The sequence below is a fragment of the Pogoniulus pusillus genome, chromosome 16 (genome assembly GCF_015220805.1).
Source record: "Pogoniulus pusillus isolate bPogPus1 chromosome 16, bPogPus1.pri, whole genome shotgun sequence".
NCBI lineage: Eukaryota > Metazoa > Chordata > Aves > Piciformes > Lybiidae > Pogoniulus > Pogoniulus pusillus.
In genome coordinates, this window is record NC_087279.1 from 15,819,398 (window position 1) to 15,839,148 (window position 19,751).

Genomic DNA, 19,751 nt, shown 5'->3' on the forward strand with positions numbered 1-19,751 from the left:
GTGTGTTGACAAACTTTTTTTGTCTCTGAAACATGAACTGACAGCTTCAGCCCTGTGGGAAAGAACAGGCATGATGTGGGACTGGGTGTAGTATGCAAGACTGCCAAAGACAGCTGTGACTGCTGACAGGTTCAAGAGCTCCAAGAGCTTAATCGCCAACTCTATGAAGAGAAATTCCAAAACCTGCCAACATGGCTTTGGGCAGCACTGTACCAGAGAGAGTAACCAAACCACATACCAGCTAAAACAGCAATAGCTGAGAATGAGACAGATAACTGACATCTTTCAGAAATAGTGCCCTGTTGAAGCTCTGGTATCTCACACCAGCTGCTTTGATAAGCAGAGCTTGCTGTAGCTGTTAATCCCAGTTCACTGCTTAGAATGTAGGGTTTCATAATTGGGTGAAAAGAATAAATCCACTTAGGCTGCTCTTCAGAACTTCACTGCAGGACATGACACAAAGCCATCTTTTTTGGGGAAAGAAAAGGAAATATAAGAGAAAAAAGCACTATGCCCCTCCTGCGTTTAGTTAAGTCCTGACCTTTACCTAAACTCTGAGTTTAAACCTGCAGTGGGGTCGAGTCACCTGTTACGACAGCCTTTAGCTTTGCAGTAACACCAGGGCTGCAGCCTTACACTATACAATTACTTAGTGTTTCACACTGGCATGTAGAATACTATTGCCCTAACTTTCAGGTAGTTTATATTGCAGTAGATATGGACAGTGGCATCAGCAATACTTACATTTTAGGATTCTCCCCATTTTCTCCAGGGGGTAAGGGGAAGTGCTGGTATTCCTTAAAACACACAGGAGATAAAAACCCCAAAAGAAAAAAGCAGCTGCACAAGACAATCGTCCGTGTCAACATTCCCATCGAAATAGAGAAGTAATTACGTACAGCTGAGGTGGTAGGCTCCTGGAAAGTTTCCTTGGCCATAAAGATCATACTCCTTGTACAGGATGTAGTCTTTCAAGCGGTTTGGCAGCGGAAGAAAGGTCATGAAGACAGGACAACGGAGACGCAACCGGCCCATGCATTCCCGTATCTTCAGGCGACAGAGATGCTTCAGAGAGCGAGGATTTCCTGGAAATGAGGAGGAAAGGTTAGCATTAGTTACCAGATCGTGGATGATGTATGTATCCAACGCTCTGCTACCTTTCAAAAGCTTTTCTTCCCAGTTTTGCTGCATATTCATTCTATGAATGAACTGACAAAAGGAATGTGGCTGTCCCTGGGCAGCAGAGCCTGTCAGGATCTATCTCATGCTACTCTCACTTACAATCACCAGCAGCTAAATAAACATACTGTGGTTCTGTCAGGCTGGCTAAAAGTAGGCTAAAGCAAGTTTAAGTAGTACAGTTTAGGGAATATGCTTTAACCCCAAATTACCTATGCCTGTTTTCTGTAAACTTGAATAAGCTACTCAAGGTATAATGTTGAGTCGCTATTTATCTACAAGCAAAGAGACAGAATTAATCTTGACTAGAATGAAATTACTCAAAAATTGATTTATTCAGTATCTTTCATCAACTTGTGGCAGGGGGAAAAGCTTTTCTGCCCCTGAAGAGGATGGTGTTGTCTACCTTGTAAATAAAGGTCCCCTGTGCTCTACATATACGGTGCAGTTCCTGTCTATCATGCCTGTATGAGAAACTCAGTTGGGATACCACATATACTGATTTTTAAATAGTAACTTTTGGGTAACAAGGGTGAAGGAAAGCACCAGTCTAAGGTAAAGGAAACAAAAACTCAAGTACTACCAAGAAGAAAGGCCTCAGCCCCAGAGCAGCCGTTGCAAATAGAAACATCAGATGCTTACGTAAAATCGCACAGATGTCTGCCCAGAGTTCTTGCTCTTTGAGAACTGCTTCTAGCTTCCAGCAGATGCTGACATGGTCGACATAATCTAACATTACTCGCACCACCTTCCCAGACAGATGCTTCAACCATGACAAGGTGATCACTTCACAGAACTGACAGAAACAGAATGTTTAATAGGATAGTATTAAACGCTCCTGTAAAGTACTTGGGCCTCTGCAGAACAAGACTAATTCAGTAACTTCAGCAGGACACCAGGAATAGTGTCAGCTGCCTCAACCAGGAGAGTGCTACAGGTTGTCATGCTTGCATTAAACCTCACTAATAGAATCTGAATATCTGAAACATTGGTATTTTGTACTAGATCCAAAAATGAACTTGAGCACCTCTGTATTTGGTAACTGAGTGCTTAAAAAGAAGTGCCACCACTCCCTGAGTGAAATTTAGACCTGTGTCCCAGTGTGCCAAACAGGAGGAACCACCAGTGCAGGCCACACCCCCTTATCTTCAGGTAAAAGAAAGGTTTATGAGGTTCTGGTGTACTCTGCAAACTGCAAAAGAAGGACACTGACACATGTCTCTTTATATTGTTCCAGAGTGGTTAATTTCTGCTCAGTTCTTATCATGTCAGCTCCAGGGCATGTTTAACATCCTTACAACAGCTTTCCAGGACATTCTTACAACAGTGTACAGTATAAGATGACCATCAAACCCATGCATTCACAGCACAGATGTGACTGTGCTGGACACCCCATTCTGTACTGATCATAAGTGTATCATTGGCTCTGTTTTCACAATTTATAGCTACTGTTCATGGCCAGTTGCTATCATGAACCAGGTCTCATGGCAGTATCTTACTTTAAAGCCTTTTCCTATCTTTATGTGCAAACTGTCTTACAGTCTCAAAGCTTCTTTTTCTGACACTGCATAATACACATTTTCATATAGTCTTGGGAAGGATACTGGTACTAAAATAGCAAATGAACCCATCTGATACACTTACCATTGTATCTTTGATTACAGTTGATGTCCATCCATCAGTCACATACTGGGAGTGTGACCTGTTTCCCTGAGGACAATCGAAGCAGCGGTGCACATCATACCCATAGTTCATTAGCATTCTTAGCATCACTTCATCTTTGAGAGCATACTGCAGAGCTGATGGAAAATGTGTTGTATTCACTCTGCAGAAGTAATTGACATTAGCTCCATGTCGGAGCAGAAGACTCACTAACTCATAGTTGCCCATTCTCAAGGCGATTTGGAGACAGTTGATGGGATCTTGGTTTGTCAGGGCTCCAGCTTTCAACAGCAGTCTTGTTGAACAGATATCCCCATTGGAAACAGCAAAATACAGTGCTGACTTCCGGTGGTCATCGTAGCCTTTACGAACTCTCTGATCCAGCATGAAATTGGCATCAAATCCAGATCTGAGGAGAAACTCAAGGCACTGAGGATGTGCTCCTGCTGCTGCTGAATGAACTGGACTTATCCCACTTTCCTTAATGGCATCAAAATTAGTAACTGGAACTAAATTTTTTAGGGCTCTGAAGAATTAAAGGAAGAAAATGTCAGAATCTTAAACATACCAGTTCATTTAGCTCTGTCTTTCAACTCATCATGACTGTATGCAGTCGTCTACCAAATCAGCCTGGTGGCATGCTTCATCTCTGCATGACTTCAACAACTAACGAGTACACTGTTAGCCAGCCATGGATACTGATATATATGGCAACTACTACACACAAAACACTATTCTAGTACCCTATTATTACTGAACAATCCCAATCCTTGCCTTCTCTAGAGAAGCTTTTCCTCAATGTCAAAAGCACAGTGTTATTACTTAATCTCTAGGAATTAGGGAATTAATGAACACATATATCGCTTAATATACACAACACCTCCAAGTTAAAATACAATTTGATAACTATACAGAAAGCATTAACACAAAAATTAAGAATCCTCAGATTCTTAACCACAACACAGTACTCCTAATATTGAAGTTTTTTTGCCAATTGTGATTTCAGCTTAAATATCTTCCAGTAGCCTTCACGTCTTTACAAGATTGCTTGTTTACCTTCCTATGATGGAATGGAGATGGGACATAACCAAAGAGAGTGAGGACATCACAAGAACCTCAACATCAGACTGGACAATGTTATTATTTGTGATAAATGGGGAAATTAGTATGTTCATCCTAAAATGATCATTTTATCCTGATTGGTCTCTTACATTCAGCCACAGAAAATTCATATTTACCTGGTAAAAAATAGTTCTACCTAATTCTTTCCACAGAACTACAGATTTGCAGCCTGATTTGAATAAGGCATAGAATGAGCAAGTTTTTCTGGTGCCACCATTATTTTATTTTAAAATACATTAACTCACAGAAAGTGTCCTCTATATGCAGCTCTGTGGATTGGCAAATGACCTGAGTGCTTTGGTACGTTGGCATCAGCCCCATATTCTAGTAAAAGACTGAGAGAATCTGGATTTCCTCCTCCTGCTGCTTCGAATAACACAGATGCACAGTCCCTTGCCTGTGAAAGAACATCTGCACCTGGAAAGAATCAAAGATTTTCACAGTAGTCACTATAAATATCCAGCAGTAATTAAAATCTCCAAGCCTCCAGTGACAACATACTGTGAATTCCATTCTTCACCAACTAAAACCACTATGGGCACAAACCTTCATGTGGGACTCTTGAGTTTAGGTGTTTATATATTCCTGGGAACAAGATGTCTAAGTTGATTTGAACATAATTACACAGTAAGACTTACTGGTAGAACTGGGCAAGCAAGAGCTTTGATTCTTATTTATACAACCAGTTGTTTCCTGTGTTAAGCACAATGTATTTTAACTGGTCTACTTTACAATGAGCAGATAGATATTACTATGAGAACATCCAGTATCAAAAGAGTTCATACAATCCAGTTTTAGCATTGCTGATCCATCATAAACAACTCCCCATCATAAATGTCTTTTCAGGCCTTCCCAATGGCAACCTGTCTAGACAAGAAAATAATACCACATTTAAAAACAATGAATGGTCACTAAAGTATTACTATATTTTCTATAAAGCTCTTGATTGGACTTTTACTCAATTATGTGGAAACAATCCTCTTGGTGCCAACAGCATTTAATTTTCTTTAGTAAGGAAAGTTACTTCTGCTGCTGTTTCTGAAGGTGTATTTCACAATAACCAGTTTTAGTCAAATCATATGTATATATCTCTTCATTAAAATCAGACACTGGGAATTCTCTAGATGCACCTCAACTCACATGATTTGGGAATAAAACCCTTCACATACATTAAGATGCCATCCAAAAATGCAATGTGTCAGATTTGCTTGCAGTTTTACAGTGCATTCACTGGTGACTATTACAGTTTGCTCCAAGCAAGAAACCTCTAAAACTCTATTTACTGTATGTTTGGATTTGTCCATACTCCAGGCTGTATGCTGAGTTACATATAACAGTTCATTTTCTTTCATCTCAGCACTACCAAGTTCTACCTGCTGCTGAGCTGAGAACAATCTTTTGCTTCTGCATTTAGGAATAATGTTCTCTGTTTCAAAGAGGATTAATTTTGTCTCATTTGGGCTTAAAACGCTTCAGTACTAACATGTGGCTTAGAATTTCTACTTGAAGAGCACTGTCACAGAACCTACAAGTTCTTAACTCAATCTACTAAGTCGTAAAACTGAACTGATTAGTTGAGGTTGAAAAGGATCTCTGGAGATCAAGTCCAACCTTTAGGCAGGATCAGCTACAGCAAGTTGCCCAGGAAAGTGTCTCATCAGGTTTTTAGTATCTCCAAGGATGGAGATTCCACAACTTCTTTGAGTAACCTGTTCCAGTGTTTAACTACACTCACAGAAAAAAGTCTTTTCTCATGTTCAGGCAGAAATTACCATGTTTCAGTCAGTGCCTATTGTCTCTTATGTCATTACTGGGTGCCACAAAGAAGAATCTGGCCATGTCTTCTTTACATCACCTATCATATATTTACATACTGGCAAGACAGACCCTCACCTTTAGCTTTCTCTTCCGTTAATACCCTATATAATAAAGTCTCACCTCTTTGTAGTAAGAGCTCCATAATTTCCGTATGTCCAACCTGCGCAGCCAGTGCTAGGGGCGTGAGCCCATATCCGCTGCGAGGGTCAGGATCTGCTCCAGAACGAAGAAGAAGGTTCACCAAATCCTTCCTGCCTAGTCTGGCTGCCTCATGTAATGCAGTCCTCTTGTGGACACACTGCAAATTCACTTTTGCACCAGAACTTATCAACAAGGAGGCGATCTCATACGAATCATGTTTAATTGCTGTAAGACAGTAGGTGAATCATTAGTGTCCAGAGTTCGGCTAGGATAGCATTAAGTGGTTTTGGCACTTCCTTTTTAATTCCTTTTCCTCTCTCTTTTTTCCACCACAAAGACAAGTGTGTCACAGTATCTCTTTATATTGTTCTATTCAACTCTCTTTATTGCAACCCATGGGGCTTTGGTGTTTTTTGTCCTGATTCTTGTTCCCATTCCACTGGAAGGTAGGAGTGGGGGCAGTTCTGTGAGTCTCTGCATGGAGCTTTGCTGCCAGCTGGGCCTGAACAAGGGAAGTCACACCCAGAGTGTTACTCAAGGCTGTTCTATGCACTTTGACTTCTGTTATGTGGTAGTCCAGGAAAGCTCCAGTTGTTCCTGACAACGCTATTTATGTACTGAGAAACATCACACAACACTGAAAGGTTGTGTTCTTTGCTTCCAGGAAAATATTAACTATACTAATGAATAATTTCATGGTAATCTCATTTTTCTCTCCATTGTTCCCTGCTGAGTTTGGTAGTGCAGCAGATTGCAACTTTCCTTGCCACTAGATGGAGACCAGAAACAGAGACTTGGTGTGGTCAGATTTAATCTTTCTAAGCAGTTGCCATAACATGAAAAAAGTTTACTGTGTCACAGACCTTCTTAGCTTATTAAACCTGATCTGTGCAGTCAATAAGGACCTTAAAGGAGTAATTTGCATTGACTGCAGTGGATGGAATGAACAGGCAAGAGCTTTCCCTCCTTCCTTCTTTGATCTTCAAATAATGCCATCACTCTAGTGAGATCAAGCTGAGAAGCCTCACATGCCACAGGTGTTTGAAATACCATTGACAGCACAGATTATATCAAGCTGCTGTAGATACATCCCACACATCCTCTTCTTGGATGATGGTGCATTTTACTACAGTGAACCATTTTACTGGAGTCAACTGATTCTACAATATCCAGAAATCCTCTGCAACTTTTCTAAGATGGTGGCCCTGACTAAAAGATTCAGTAACTTCCAAAGGATGGACTGGAGGTCCTACAGATGGCTGGCAGCCTTTTTTCTCTCCCTTTAACAACAGTTTCTAAAAATCACCCTGCCCATATGTGCAAACTTACAGGTTTCTTCAAGAGAACAACAGTGCTCCTTGAGAACTTGGATAAAAAGAACACACTTTCCTTCTTTGCTTTTTAGCTAAGACTCAGTGTGAATAACTGCACCACCACCCAAACCGAGGGCAGCAGATGATACAAACATAAAACATTTTCCAGAAATAGCTTGGTGAAATATAGCCCTTGCAAATCAAGTTCTTGTGCTCGATCAAATTGAAAAGTGTGATATTAGGTGTGGGACCTCCTTCAGTTAAAAAAATCAGAGAGAAATGAACCAAGAATTTAGGCCTGGCCAGCTTCTTCACTTTTTGTAATTGAATTATTTTCAACCATATCAGATTAGGGACAAACACTGTTTGATGCTCTACATAATGCATACAAAATCAACTACTATGATTTTTGGGAGAAATGAAGCTGATGCAATGAGATATATGATCAAAGAACATGAACAGTTTGTGTTTGCAAACATGAAGAGCAGTAGTAGAACAAAGAAGCAGGAGAATCTGGTTATCTGGCTACCACTGCATTAATGATGCCAAGGAAAGCAGAGGAGGACACTGCTCTTCATGAAGAACACTGTTTGATTCTCTGAGGAAAAAGATTATGTTCAACCTATACCTCAAACTCTTTGCAAACAAGGGATGGAAAACAGTAGGCATCTGGACAGATATTCTTGCATTAGATCAGACTTTGGGGAAGGATTTTTAGCATCTCCTAGTTCTGTTTCTCATATATTAGTAGACCAATAAGGATTATACTTTAATTAATGAACGATGCTAAGAACGTTGTGGTCACAGTCCCTAACTTGGAATTGCCACCTCATTCACAGCCTCAATACCTTCTGATTAAAAACAGACAGAAATTGACAGTCAATACTGAGATTAACATTTTTTGCTCCTTATAGTAAACTATTTTAGATATTTAAGTCACATGTGTCAAATTGAAAGCTAAAATATGTAACTGCAATATCACCTCCTTCCCTCAGCTCTCCACCAAGAAACAAGGTACTCACCTGTAACTAAAGCAGAATCTCCTTCTTCATTCTTAGCATTGGGATTGCAGCCATTGAGCAGGAGAAAGCTGACATTGTCTACAAAGCAGTTCCTTACTGCCACCAAGAGAGGTGTTTCCCCTTTTAAAGTGGTCTGTTCCCATGTAATGGCAGGGGAGGCTAAAATACAAAAAAAGCAGAACATATCTGAAGCTGGCTCATTCATCACACCCAAATCTGTAACTTTTTTGGTGGAAACCTTGAAGGACTCCAAACCTTTCAAAGTGACTTGAAGGATGTTCTTATTTATCTGTGCAGCAGCTTCATGCAGAGGAAGCCAGCCTCGCCGATCTGCTTCTTCAAAAGCAGAACTGTGCCCCACCAACTTCATCAAGGTCTCTTTTTGGCCTATGGTATTTTAAGACAGACACATATCCCATTACTCAGCATAAAACAAAGTTCAGGCAACTAACGTATTGAATATCATTTACCCCATTAGTGCATCTGGAATAAACAACTTACTTTGTCAAAGCAATTTTTAATCAAAGGATGGTTTATGTGAATGGAACAATGATTGGCACTGACTCACAAAACAGTTTTAATTATTCCTTGACAAGAGTTACTTCTAACAGTATGATTAAAATATTTCACATATGATCTTCTCAGTAACAACAGCGTGTGGAAGTTTAATGCAAAAGCAGGTGTCCTAGTGATACTGGAGGAAAAAATACTTTGGTTGGTGAAAGTAACATGAAGCTGATTTTACAGAGATGAGACCTATCTGGTTTCTCCTGCTTTTACTAACAATCTTATTGGATCTTTAACATAAAAAAAAGTGGAGTTAAATCAGGTGGGCAAACACACAAAACACAAGTGCTGCTCAGCAATGCAACACCTAAGGGATTCCTGGGGGAGTGCTGTGTATTTGTACTTAACTGCCCGAATTGCTGCTATTATCTTTCCATGTTCTTGACTTGCCACATAGTGGAAACTGCATAAACAGAACAAAAATCAAGTGAGAAGTAAAAAATCAACAAGAAGTTGAGCATAAAATCATACCTTAATTTAAATACCCCAGTCTAGACTGCATGTTAAATTTCTATAAATTATTCAGGTTTGATAGGGTCTGACACATTAAAACACCTTTTTTATTGGTCTCCCCCTGCCACTCTAGATACTGGATTTTTCATGCAAAGGCCAACAAGTAAACACTAAAATGAGGATAAGCTTCCATACCTATCTATTTTTACATCACATACTTATGTTCTTTATAAAGCCTTGCATCCATTTAGATATTCATGTAAAGTGTCACCTGCAAGTTTCATGCATTACTCCTCACTGAGGAAATGGGTACACTTCCTCAGGAGGAGCTCAGAATAAGTGAGCTACAAGTGGTTTCCAGTATGCATAAGAGAAGATCATATCACTAAAACGAGGTCAGATCAACACTACATACAGAGTCACAAAGGAAAATAAGCTACTACAAACTTAAAATAATGCCAAGAAAACATCCAAAATATAAGTAGCTCCTTACCTTCCATCCTCTGTTGCACTGCCACTTGTTTCAGTTTTAAACCTATCTTGCAAGCTTTCTTGGATAGCTTGCTGGGTAGAGATTTCATCATCAGAATCATTATCCAGCACATATGTAGAATTATACATGGCAAATCAGCACAATCTGGATCACTTTTTGCAGGGGAATACTGCTTTGAATCACAAGATTAAATCTTCAGGCTAAAGCTAGAGTAAGAGAAATAGCAACCACTAAGTATCAAGAGAAATTAAACACAGTTTGAAATAAATTAAACAGAATTTCCCCATAGCAAGCCCAGCCTTCTCCTGAGTATTTTGAAGAGGTTTTCTATTTAAAACAGAAGAAAGGTATTCTATTTCAACATCTGCTAGCTTTTATCATCATTATTTATTTTTCAGATAAACAGCCATTCTTCAAATCTTTTAGACAAAGATCAGCACAGCTGTGCTCTGATTATTTCCTTAGTAGGAAAACAGATGTGTAGTAAGACTCTGGATGTTTTGTCAGTTTGTTCACAGAGGACCTGAAACTGAAGAGCAAGTGAAAGACTTCATTTTTTTAAATAGTATTTTTTGTTCAAACTGATTCAAAGATATCTTTGGGGTAATTTCCTGTAGTCAGGAAAGTATTCTAGACTTGTGCTGCTACGTGCATGAGCCTTCCAAACAAAACAATAAACTTCATGCTTGAAAACACATCAACTTTACAACCTAATATACATAATATACACCCATTTAGAACAGATTCATTTACAGTTCTGTATCGATGCCTGGGTTTTTTTCTTATACTTCTGAGGCATCTTTGTAACATACTGCAGCAATATGTAGCCAACCATAGGCAGAAACAAAACATGCTGGTGTAATCACAATGGGGTGTTGGGAGGTTTTCTGGCTTTGTTTTTGGTTTTGTTTGCCTTTGGTTTTGGTGTTTTTTTGTTTGTTCTTGTTGCTTAGGTTTTTTGAAGCAAAAAAAAGTGTTATTTTTAAGTAAAGTTGCCAAAATAAAAAGGTTAAATTAAAAATATTTGTATGCTTTCAAGACTGTGAGAAAAACACTGGACCACAGAAATATATCTCATTGATATTGTTAAGTCTAAATGTTATAACACAGAAAGAATGAAAAATTATTCAATTATCAAATCAATTCATTACAGTGTGCAGATTTACACAGCTATAGGCATAGTAGTCAAAAGGTTCTTTTGTATATTTAGCTACACACTGCTGTAGGTTAAAAACACACATGTTCTGTTGGCTTCAAACACCTCATCTGTTACCTTAGCAAAACTTCCACTTCTGTCTTTCAAGAGAGTTGGCCTGAAAAAAAACAAACACTGCCAACTAACCAAAAGTAAGAGGCAAAGTAAAATAAAAATTAAAAGCAAGTCTGAAACCAACAAAATAAATAAATAGAGAAATTAATGAGCATGGCAAAATGAAGTCAGTGTCAATAAGCCATTTACAAAGTTTGGAATATTTCTAGAAACATTTTCGAGTTGACCAGCAGCAATTCATAGCAAACCTGCATAATTTAATTTTCCACCTAACATGTGATGGCAAGGCCCTGCTCTGTAATTGCACATACAGCAAAAAAGAGAGATATATTCAGAAAACATGCAGACAAGTAGCAGTTAGTATTTGGTTATACTTACAGTACAATGACTATATAAACAGTTTAGATCTAGACTGTTTGTTTCTTGTAAAAAGACTATGCATTTTCCTATGAATTGAGAAAATAAATTCTTTTCCTCACCTTCTGAAAGAGGGAAGACCTAACACGTTGAAGAAATGATTATTAAGTTGGAAGTGACATTTTCAGGATTGAAAATGATCTCAGTAGAGCCTATGTCCATTAATAGCTCACTATAAATACCCGATCATAAGATACTCTGGGACTTTCTCCATGTTTCTTTCATATAGGTTAGTTGTGTTTAATAATCTGACCTGACAAATGGTGTCAACAAAAGAAGGAATTAAAAGATCAATTAATTTGTAAAAAATACTCTCTAGAAGTTTCTGGAGTGAGAATTTGACAACTACAAGTAATAACTATTACATGAGGGAAAGAATATTCTTTAGTGCTTTCCTAAGGGAGTAAACTGAAGCTACTATTAAGAGCTTACTTAAAAGAGCAAGACAGCATAAAAACTAAACATAAACTAGCAAATAAAAGTGCTCTATTAAACATTACTCCATGTTTTTGATTCCTTAATCACAAATCACATATTAATATAAAAAGAAGTCTTTAAAAGGAAAAGCAGAGCTTTAGAAAGCTAGACCTATGCTGCAAACTTATGCTGCTGTACCATATGAGAAGCAGGGAAATAAAGAACACAGATGCATAGTTACAATAGTGATGGCAGGACGGAATGAGACTTTCGTATTCTTAACTTACTCCTACCCTTTTTTATGAAGGAATCCTTACAAAGAAATTATGATGGTGGTGTCTGAAAGCAAGGTGGAAATAGGTGAAAAAATCCTCTTTTGAACACATCAATCACTGTGAAATTGTGATGATTACATAAAGAAGTCTCTCAACAAAGATGAGATCATCCTGAACGACTTATCTGTTATCTCTGCCTACTGAGACAGCAACTGCCCAAGGAGTGTGGTGAACAGTAGAAAAGAGGTGCAGAGGCCACTCAGCACCAACCCCTGCAAGCACACTGGAAGTCACCCCTGGAAGTCACACATGCACTGGAATGTGACAAAGGTGTGGGCCCAGTGGAAGTATAACGAATGAAGCAGGAACAGGATAAAAGCCCTGAGCTATGCCAGCATGGGCTAGGGGAAAGGGGAAAAACATCACCTGGGACATCTCAGGCTGGAGATGGCAGCCCAGGAACATCAATCCTCACCACTGAAAAAGGACCATGAAGTGGTAATTATCTCATCTGCTCTATCTTCCTCCATTCTTTCCCTTTCTTTCTCTGTTTAATAAATAGTCTCATCTTGATATATGACCTTGTTTGTGTTTTAATTAAGGTCTTTGCTAGAGGAGATCAAAGAAGAATGCTATATTGGTTTAAGTTGACAAGTCCCACTAGGAGGCATGAGGGACTGGGGATGGTGGGATGGGGCTACCCTTCCAGTGGCACAGAGCAAGTGGATTCTATATTCCACACCATCCTCATGCCATGCACACTGTATGACAGTGAAGGGGTTGGCTGGGGATTATCTGACTTATAATATATTCTGGAGTTTGTAAAGCTTCGCATCTCATTTTTTGTGTGTGTGTGTTTCTTCCCATCTCTGGGCTGGGGTTCACTCTTTTGTTCCAGTTTCCATTCACACGTGATAGTGGCAGTTTTTGTGGTTTTGTCTGTTGTGTACTCTGGTAACTTTTTTCCTGTTTTTTTGTTTATTTTCCGTTTGTGTAATCTGATATCCCTGCAACAGAGTGGTAAAATTGTCCTTATCTCAACTGATACTACATAAACCCAATATTTTCACATTATTAAATAATACCAAAGACTAAAACCCTTTCTGTATCTTTCAAAGATTGTAAAGATGCTAACAATAATATATACTTGAGACAAAACATTAAGGAGCATATTGAATCATACGTATGTTCTCTTTTAATGAGAGCCAACAAAAACAACATCTTGTGAAGTGTGCATCCAAACCATCCAAAGTTAGTCATCCAGCTGGCAGAGCAAAGCGACACCACGCTTGATCCAGTGTTGAACTGGTTTATCCGTGTCAAGTGTCACAGCAATGACAAAGTTAGTGGAATGTCCAGTAGTAGATAAGATTCCTTTACGCTCACTTGTTTTGTAGAGTGGGCAAACGTAGGCATTAGATTGCTTTATGTCTGATTTTGCAGCTTTAAAAGAAACAAACCCAACAACAAATAATGTATTACATTCATCTATTGACAGAAACACAAGCTACATATAGCTTAATGTAACATATTAAGCATCTGCAGCCACATCCTTAAAGGTTAATTATAAATGCAAAATTATTTTGTGAGTTAACACAATAAAACATCTGTGGTATTTACTGTGTTTTCTTTTGTGGTTGGTTTTGTTTTTAAATACAACTAAATTAACTGCAATCTGTTTTCAGGACTTGGTACCTTCCTGTGGTTCTACCAGTTTAGCAATCACTCAAAGACACCTTAAAATGTGAATAGCTACATAGTTAAAGTATCCTTTATGCACGAGTTTTTAACAGCTCCACAAGAAATCTGGTCCAGAGACACAGAACCCAACTGTAATTCAAGTCATCTGAGATCCAAGGACACAACTCTTTGTCAGGAACTCTTTGCCTGACTGCTTAAATGCAACTTGTGCAAACACTAAAATCTGAAGAGAGTCATCCAATCTCAAGAGGAAGCACAGGCAAACCAAGTGGAAACTTTGTAAGACTGCCTAAAAGCTAATAACATCTCTGTTGCAACAGTTGCAGAAGAAAGCCCTGCTTAAATGACCACATGAAATCAGGGACTTACTGCTTCTGATGAAAGAAGACAGGAGTTACGGAAAGTATCTTACTAAGTATGCCAGACAATTAGCATAGCAGCCAAAAGGAACCTACACAAACCTTGCTCAGGTAGAACACCGGGTCTCTGTAAGTCAGTTACAAGTTCTCAGCTGGAGCACAGCCAGGAATTTGAGTACCATGTACTTCCTACAGAAATTACCTTTTGGTTGAAAAAATGGATTGAGCAGCACCTAAAGATATTTTTTTTAAAATAGCTTAACTAGTCCTTTCATCTAATCCATCATTACAAATATCCCTGGGGAGCAGAACAGGCCTATTGCTCAAGGCAACACTGAGTCAAGCCAGCTGGCCCAGTTTTTAAAGTGAAAGTCACATGTCAGATCCAGATGAATTCTGTGCCCATTTAGGTACTGGTAGGATGAGTATCAATCTTCTGTAAAAAAAGGAACCCACCGCTGCAATTTCTTGTTGAATAGCTCACACTTAGAAGAAATTATACTCACTTGGCTTTATCCAAATGATTGGCATCATATCAAAAAGCAATTTGGGATGCTGCTCAGCTAACATTCCCCTGGTAAAAGAAGCAATCAGGTAATTAGCTGTGGCTTGGTATCAACCAAACAGGAGTCTAATGCGTGTTTTTCACTTGTTGTTAGCTTCTTTGTTGGTTTGTTAGGTTCTCCCCCCTCATTTTCCCTGCATAAAAAAGTACTTTATCTGGTGTGTTACTTCAAAAATATGTAATATATCAAATATGTAAACAAATCTTGTCTGGGCACTTAAGACAGCTTTTCAGAACCAGAGCAAAATGCTTTGTTACTGACTGTGTCCTGTCCCAGCGAGCTCCATCTAAATATAATCCGTGGATATAAACACCATCTTCTGGTGCAGTATCAGCAGTATCCTGGGGTATAACCTAGGAGTAAAGTGGTCTTTGTTATCAAACTTTAATAGCTGTTTCCTTTTTAAGATACTGTGCCAAAACGGATTTTTTTTTGATAATCCAAAAGAAAAATAACACAGTAATATCTTCATTTCAGAACTACTTTCACAGAAAACTACAAAGATGGCAAGACTTCTGAGTGTTTGTTAATTGTCTTCATTGTAGGGTATATTAAAAAAAGGCTTTAAACACACAGAGAAATATGTGCTGTATAGATTATTTTCTGAAGTGGAGACCTAGGTCCAACAATACTTCTAATATACATCTTTAGGAGATGTTATTTAACATGCCAAAGAACGTATGTCTTCAAATTACAGTGAGTTAAGTGCAAAATCAACCTTCCCATCAAGATTTACTTACTACATCCCACTGCAACATCAAGACTCAGATTAATAAAACAACCATTCATAATTTTTCTCTACCTGAAATTCATATCCCAAAAGGTCAATAGGGATCCTGTGCTTCCTAGCATAGTTCTGCATAGCTGCAGTTAAGAAAGCTTGAGTAAAATAGAATCCTGGCAGCCAAAAAACTGTGGGCTTCCCCAGTTCATACCAATCCTGCAAAAAGGAAAATGACACATTCAGCCATCAGCAAGAGACAAATCCCATACTGTTTGATCATTTTCTACATAACTATACTCAGAAAATGTAAGCAAAGTCTACCACTCCTTTCCCTATGCTCTTTTAACATAAAGGATAGATGATACAAAGTAGTAGGTGAAACAATCGGTAATAATGCCTCTTCTACATTACCCGGAAAAATTTCAGCCTGTCTAGAAGATCCTGAATATAACTCCCCAAGGGCTTCAAACTTGGGTAGGAATGTTTTGCCCATTTCTCAGGAACTTTTCCAATCAGCAGACTGCCACACAGAGCCTCCAGTTCAGCATCCATAACGACCAGTCCTTTAATGGCCTTCTCCAGGTTAATAAGGGAGGTGCGAATAGTTTGGATTAAACTAGAATTGAAAAAGAAAACAAAATTCTCACACATGTGAATGATTTCTAAACCACAACATCCTCACCAGGGGAAAAAACCCACAAACACAAAAAAACCCACCAGATGAAATAACCATCTACAGAAATTGTAACTGTATAGCTACCCACATCTGTAAAGTCATGGATTTGTGCATCTGTTCTGATCTAAGACTAGAAACAGTTGAATAAACGATTTCATTTCTGATATACTCTGCATTGCCTAAGAAGACAATAAACTTGGAACTCCAAATGTATTCACCACACACAAGATGAAGCAAAAAGTCTCAGTTTAAAAGAGGTGTGTAGAGGCTGCAATAAAGAAAACTTAGAAACTTAAGGCCAAAGAGCATTTCTGAAAGTCTGGTTAAAAATTAAGTCTGAAGAGTCAAATAGAAAGGAAGGTTGACTGGATGATCCAACCAGACACATTCTGGGATTCTGTAGAGGAGGACAGAAAAAGATAAAGAATAAAAAAATGGAGGAGGGGGTGAAGAGGATAAAGAAAATTAGAAAGGAAAATAGAGCCTGGGGACCCAAAGAGAAAAAGAAAAGTGATTATAGCTTTATAATCCTAGAAGAATAACTGTGAAAATAAGGTACAGGAAAAAAGGCATCAGGAAAGGACAGGGGAAAAAAGGGAAAGTATAAAACACAAATATATGAGACATTAGAGACATCATCAGAAATACATAAAACCATCAAGGAAAAGCTTTTGTAAACTAGAACAGTGCCTTGATTACAGTCTCTCATCCTTCTACCCTAGAAGTATAAAACAGCAATTAAATAAAATATAATCAAAGATGGTGAAAAAGAAAATTAACTGAAAAAAAATGAATACAAATGAAAAAATATCATTCATATTCCTTTTTCCCAGTGTATCCTTCGAGTCCCTTCTTCTACCGTGTATTTTTTCAGTTCATTTTACCACTAGCATGTTTTTCCTGACATCTATCCCGCATTCTGATTCCCCATAAGGCTTGCACTGCAGCCATCACTGCAGACAATTAGAAGAGAACAAAATAAATAAAATATATCACAGAACATAGGAGCTGCAGTGTAAGATTCACAGGAAAAAAAACCTTCCTGTAACTGGAATTATTTCAGATTTAATAAAAATCTAACAGTCTTACTTGTTAAATCTTTCCATTTCCTGCACCAATACAGTGTTCATACTTTCTTCATATTTCACTGGATATTTATTTAGGCAACCTTCAATGTCAAAATTACTCGGAAGCTGTAAATGACAATGGATTTGGAAATCAGTCCATTCATCAGTCCAATTCATCAGTTTCACACTATAAGTATGCAGACACAGAAAACTGCAGATAAGGACACCATTAAACTTTCTGATGACTGTCCTATCAACACAATATTTAGAAGTTTAATTCACATAAAAATTAAGTGGATTTTTTAAGTAACATTTATGGGGTTTATAGCCACCTTGATTTTTTTCAGATCATGAAGTCAAAAATACATTTTAGCTTTATTAATTTTAAGCTCGTTCACATGAAACCAACTGTTCTCACCAGCTGCATTTGCTGTTTTCTGTCTTGTATCTCCTGCCTTTTTTAAAATAAAACTTCTTTCCAACAAAATATAGCTGTGGTTTTTAAACAGCCACACAAGGTGTTACTCATGTATTGCACTAAATTCCTCATCGGAGGTTTTTCCTCCATCATGAAATCAGTTTCGCACTAAAAATTTCAGTTTTAGCACTTCTGCTTTGTAAAAAGATAAATTGGAGTCACTGCAACAATACAATACCTTGCTGAGAATACCATCTGCAATTTGATAAAGAGTGCTGTCATCACCTCCAGAAGTTCCCTGAGTGCTGCCTCCTTGTGTTAAAAGCAGAGATTCAAAGAGGATCTTTGTTTGCTGAAGATCTTTCGAAATATCTGCATTTTCATGCAAACCAAATACCTCTGGCTGCTCACTAAATGGAAGACTCTAAGACAAAACAAACAAACCCCATCTTTATGTCAGAGAGCAGCATGCTAGGAATTAGACCAAAGTCTTCTTGAAGAAGCTAGGTGAACAAATACCCAGTGACTTCAGCTGAAGGTAGATAAGGACCTTATCAGCAAGTATTTACAGATAGTATTACTGAGCCATCACCTCACATTTAGAAACTAATTTCCAAGGAATTCTTGATTATCTATGCTAGGTCCTCCTATTTCCTCATGACTGCCTCCCACTCTTACGAATATTCTAGATATTAAGGAAGGAGCCAAGCACACAGTTTAAGGCGCTACAGAATGCAGAGCAGCCTTTAAGGGTTAGTTCTTAATCATGATTAAAACAGCTCAAAGTCAGGTTGCTAATTTTTACCTTAATAAACTCAACATAGTCCTCATATGTGCCTTTTGGTGGAGCATAATAGTTGCCACTTGGAGAAAATTTGTAATGAGGATTTGTAATTATATGTGGATTATAGAAGTCATCCAGCACTGTCAGCAGTAAACGTCTGTCCCAGTCATCTGTCACTCGACCTCCATAGTTGCACTCACCAGTCAGGTAAGATACAGCTTCAAAAGGAGCATGGCTATACCCATTTATGAATAACTGAAACAGAAGAAATTGGTAAATCTAAACTTGATATATCTGCAGAACAATGGTGTGATCTACAGACCAAAGGGTTAGAAGCTCCAGTTCATGCACAACTGCAGTTTATGGTGTTTTCTCCCTGGGTGTTGGAATTCAAGCAGTCTGAGGCTCTCTTTAACAGCATATGTGTAAAAAAGGATTTCCTCCAACTAAACACAAAACCCACCAGAAGAGGTGGCTGTCACTGACATGGTGTCACTTAAAGCAGTCAACTCATGTATAAAAATGTTAACTCTTATTATCTTTACATAGGCTTATTATATTCCATATGTCTGGATGAATGTAAATCCCACGAAGAACAATGTTAAGTTTTATTTAATTGGTACTTTTGAAAATACATGTAATATGATACGTATTACTTATTATTACTTACATATTACTTGCCTCAGTAGCTTAGCTGAACTCATTAAAATCTATAAACATTTGAAAATCAGAGTTAAAAGCTGCAACAGATGCTATTACCTGCAGCTGTCTGATACTGATTTGCAAATCTGATTCATTAAATCCATAGGGTATATTCCAACCAAGAGGCCCAAACTTCCTTCTCTCCTGAACAAGAGCATGGAAAAAACAAACTCCAAAAAGCAGTTTCTCCCATACCTTTGAGAAAAACAAAACAAAAAAGGACTGCTGACTAGCCTAGTTCATAGTAGTCTGTAACTTGCAGCAAGAATGCATCATTTCATAACTGCTCTCCACCTAGCGTACGAATACAGGAAACAGGCAATGATCAAGTGTAATTAATTGTGGTTATTTGTCTTGGGGACAACGACTCAGTTGCCACAAAGCAAAGCACATTCAGCTAGTTCCCCAAGTACCATTACACAAGATTTTTCTCTTCTTCCATGTAAAGGACAAGTGACTTCATAAGAACTCAAGTAACACCAGGTATTTCCTTCTAAGGCTCATTAGACAAACATAAAATACAGATGTAATGTTTAATATGAGTCCTGAGATGCACCCACTCATACCCATGTACACTGATTACCATACTCTTATCTCTGAGCAAT

At 38.2% G+C, this 19,751-nt stretch overlaps 2 protein-coding genes across 6 annotated transcripts in view; both read right to left on the minus strand.

Moving 5' to 3' along the window:
• Positions 1 to 4: 4 nt before the first annotated feature.
• ASB14 (ankyrin repeat and SOCS box containing 14) lies at positions 5 to 9,898 on the minus strand. The gene is made up of 9 exons (XM_064156726.1): positions 9,771 to 9,898; positions 9,175 to 9,227; positions 8,513 to 8,647; positions 8,258 to 8,416; positions 5,902 to 6,147; positions 4,209 to 4,380; positions 2,824 to 3,367; positions 1,822 to 1,975; positions 5 to 1,085 (listed from the first exon to the last, which is right to left on the minus strand). The coding sequence occupies exons 1-9, from the start codon at positions 9,896 to 9,898 to the stop codon at positions 892 to 894; spliced, it is 1,785 nt and encodes a 594-aa protein (XP_064012796.1). The 3' UTR covers positions 5 to 891.
• Positions 9,899 to 13,309: 3,411 nt separating this feature from the next.
• DNAH12 (dynein axonemal heavy chain 12) overlaps positions 13,310 to 19,751 on the minus strand; it is a 66,967-nt gene continuing 60,525 nt past the window's right edge. For all 5 annotated transcript variants that reach the window (XM_064156728.1, XM_064156731.1, XM_064156727.1 and 2 more), the window contains 9 exons: positions 19,204 to 19,341; positions 18,466 to 18,699; positions 17,899 to 18,084; positions 17,265 to 17,368; positions 15,911 to 16,115; positions 15,578 to 15,715; positions 15,037 to 15,128; positions 14,716 to 14,783; positions 13,310 to 13,592 (listed from right to left, as the gene is read on the minus strand). In XM_064156728.1, the coding sequence (XP_064012798.1) occupies positions 13,402 to 13,592; positions 14,716 to 14,783; positions 15,037 to 15,128; positions 15,578 to 15,715; positions 15,911 to 16,115; positions 17,265 to 17,368; positions 17,899 to 18,084; positions 18,466 to 18,699; positions 19,204 to 19,341 (1,356 nt within the window). In that variant the 3' untranslated portion in view covers positions 13,310 to 13,401. The remainder of the gene's footprint in view (positions 13,593 to 14,715; positions 14,784 to 15,036; positions 15,129 to 15,577; positions 15,716 to 15,910; positions 16,116 to 17,264; positions 17,369 to 17,898; positions 18,085 to 18,465; positions 18,700 to 19,203; positions 19,342 to 19,751) is intronic.

Coding starts and splice junctions, on each gene's coding strand:
- ASB14 (XM_064156726.1), bottom strand. CDS start 9,898: ATGTATAATTCTACATATGTGCTGGATAATGATTCTGATGATGAAATC. Junction 6,148..8,257: donor AGATTCTGCTTTAGTTACAG/GTGAGTACCTTG, acceptor ACTGTCTTACAG/CAATTAAACATGATTCGTAT. Junction 4,381..5,901: donor GGAGCTCTTACTACAAAGAG/GTGAGACTTTAT, acceptor GATTCTTTCCAG/GTGCAGATGTTCTTTCACAG.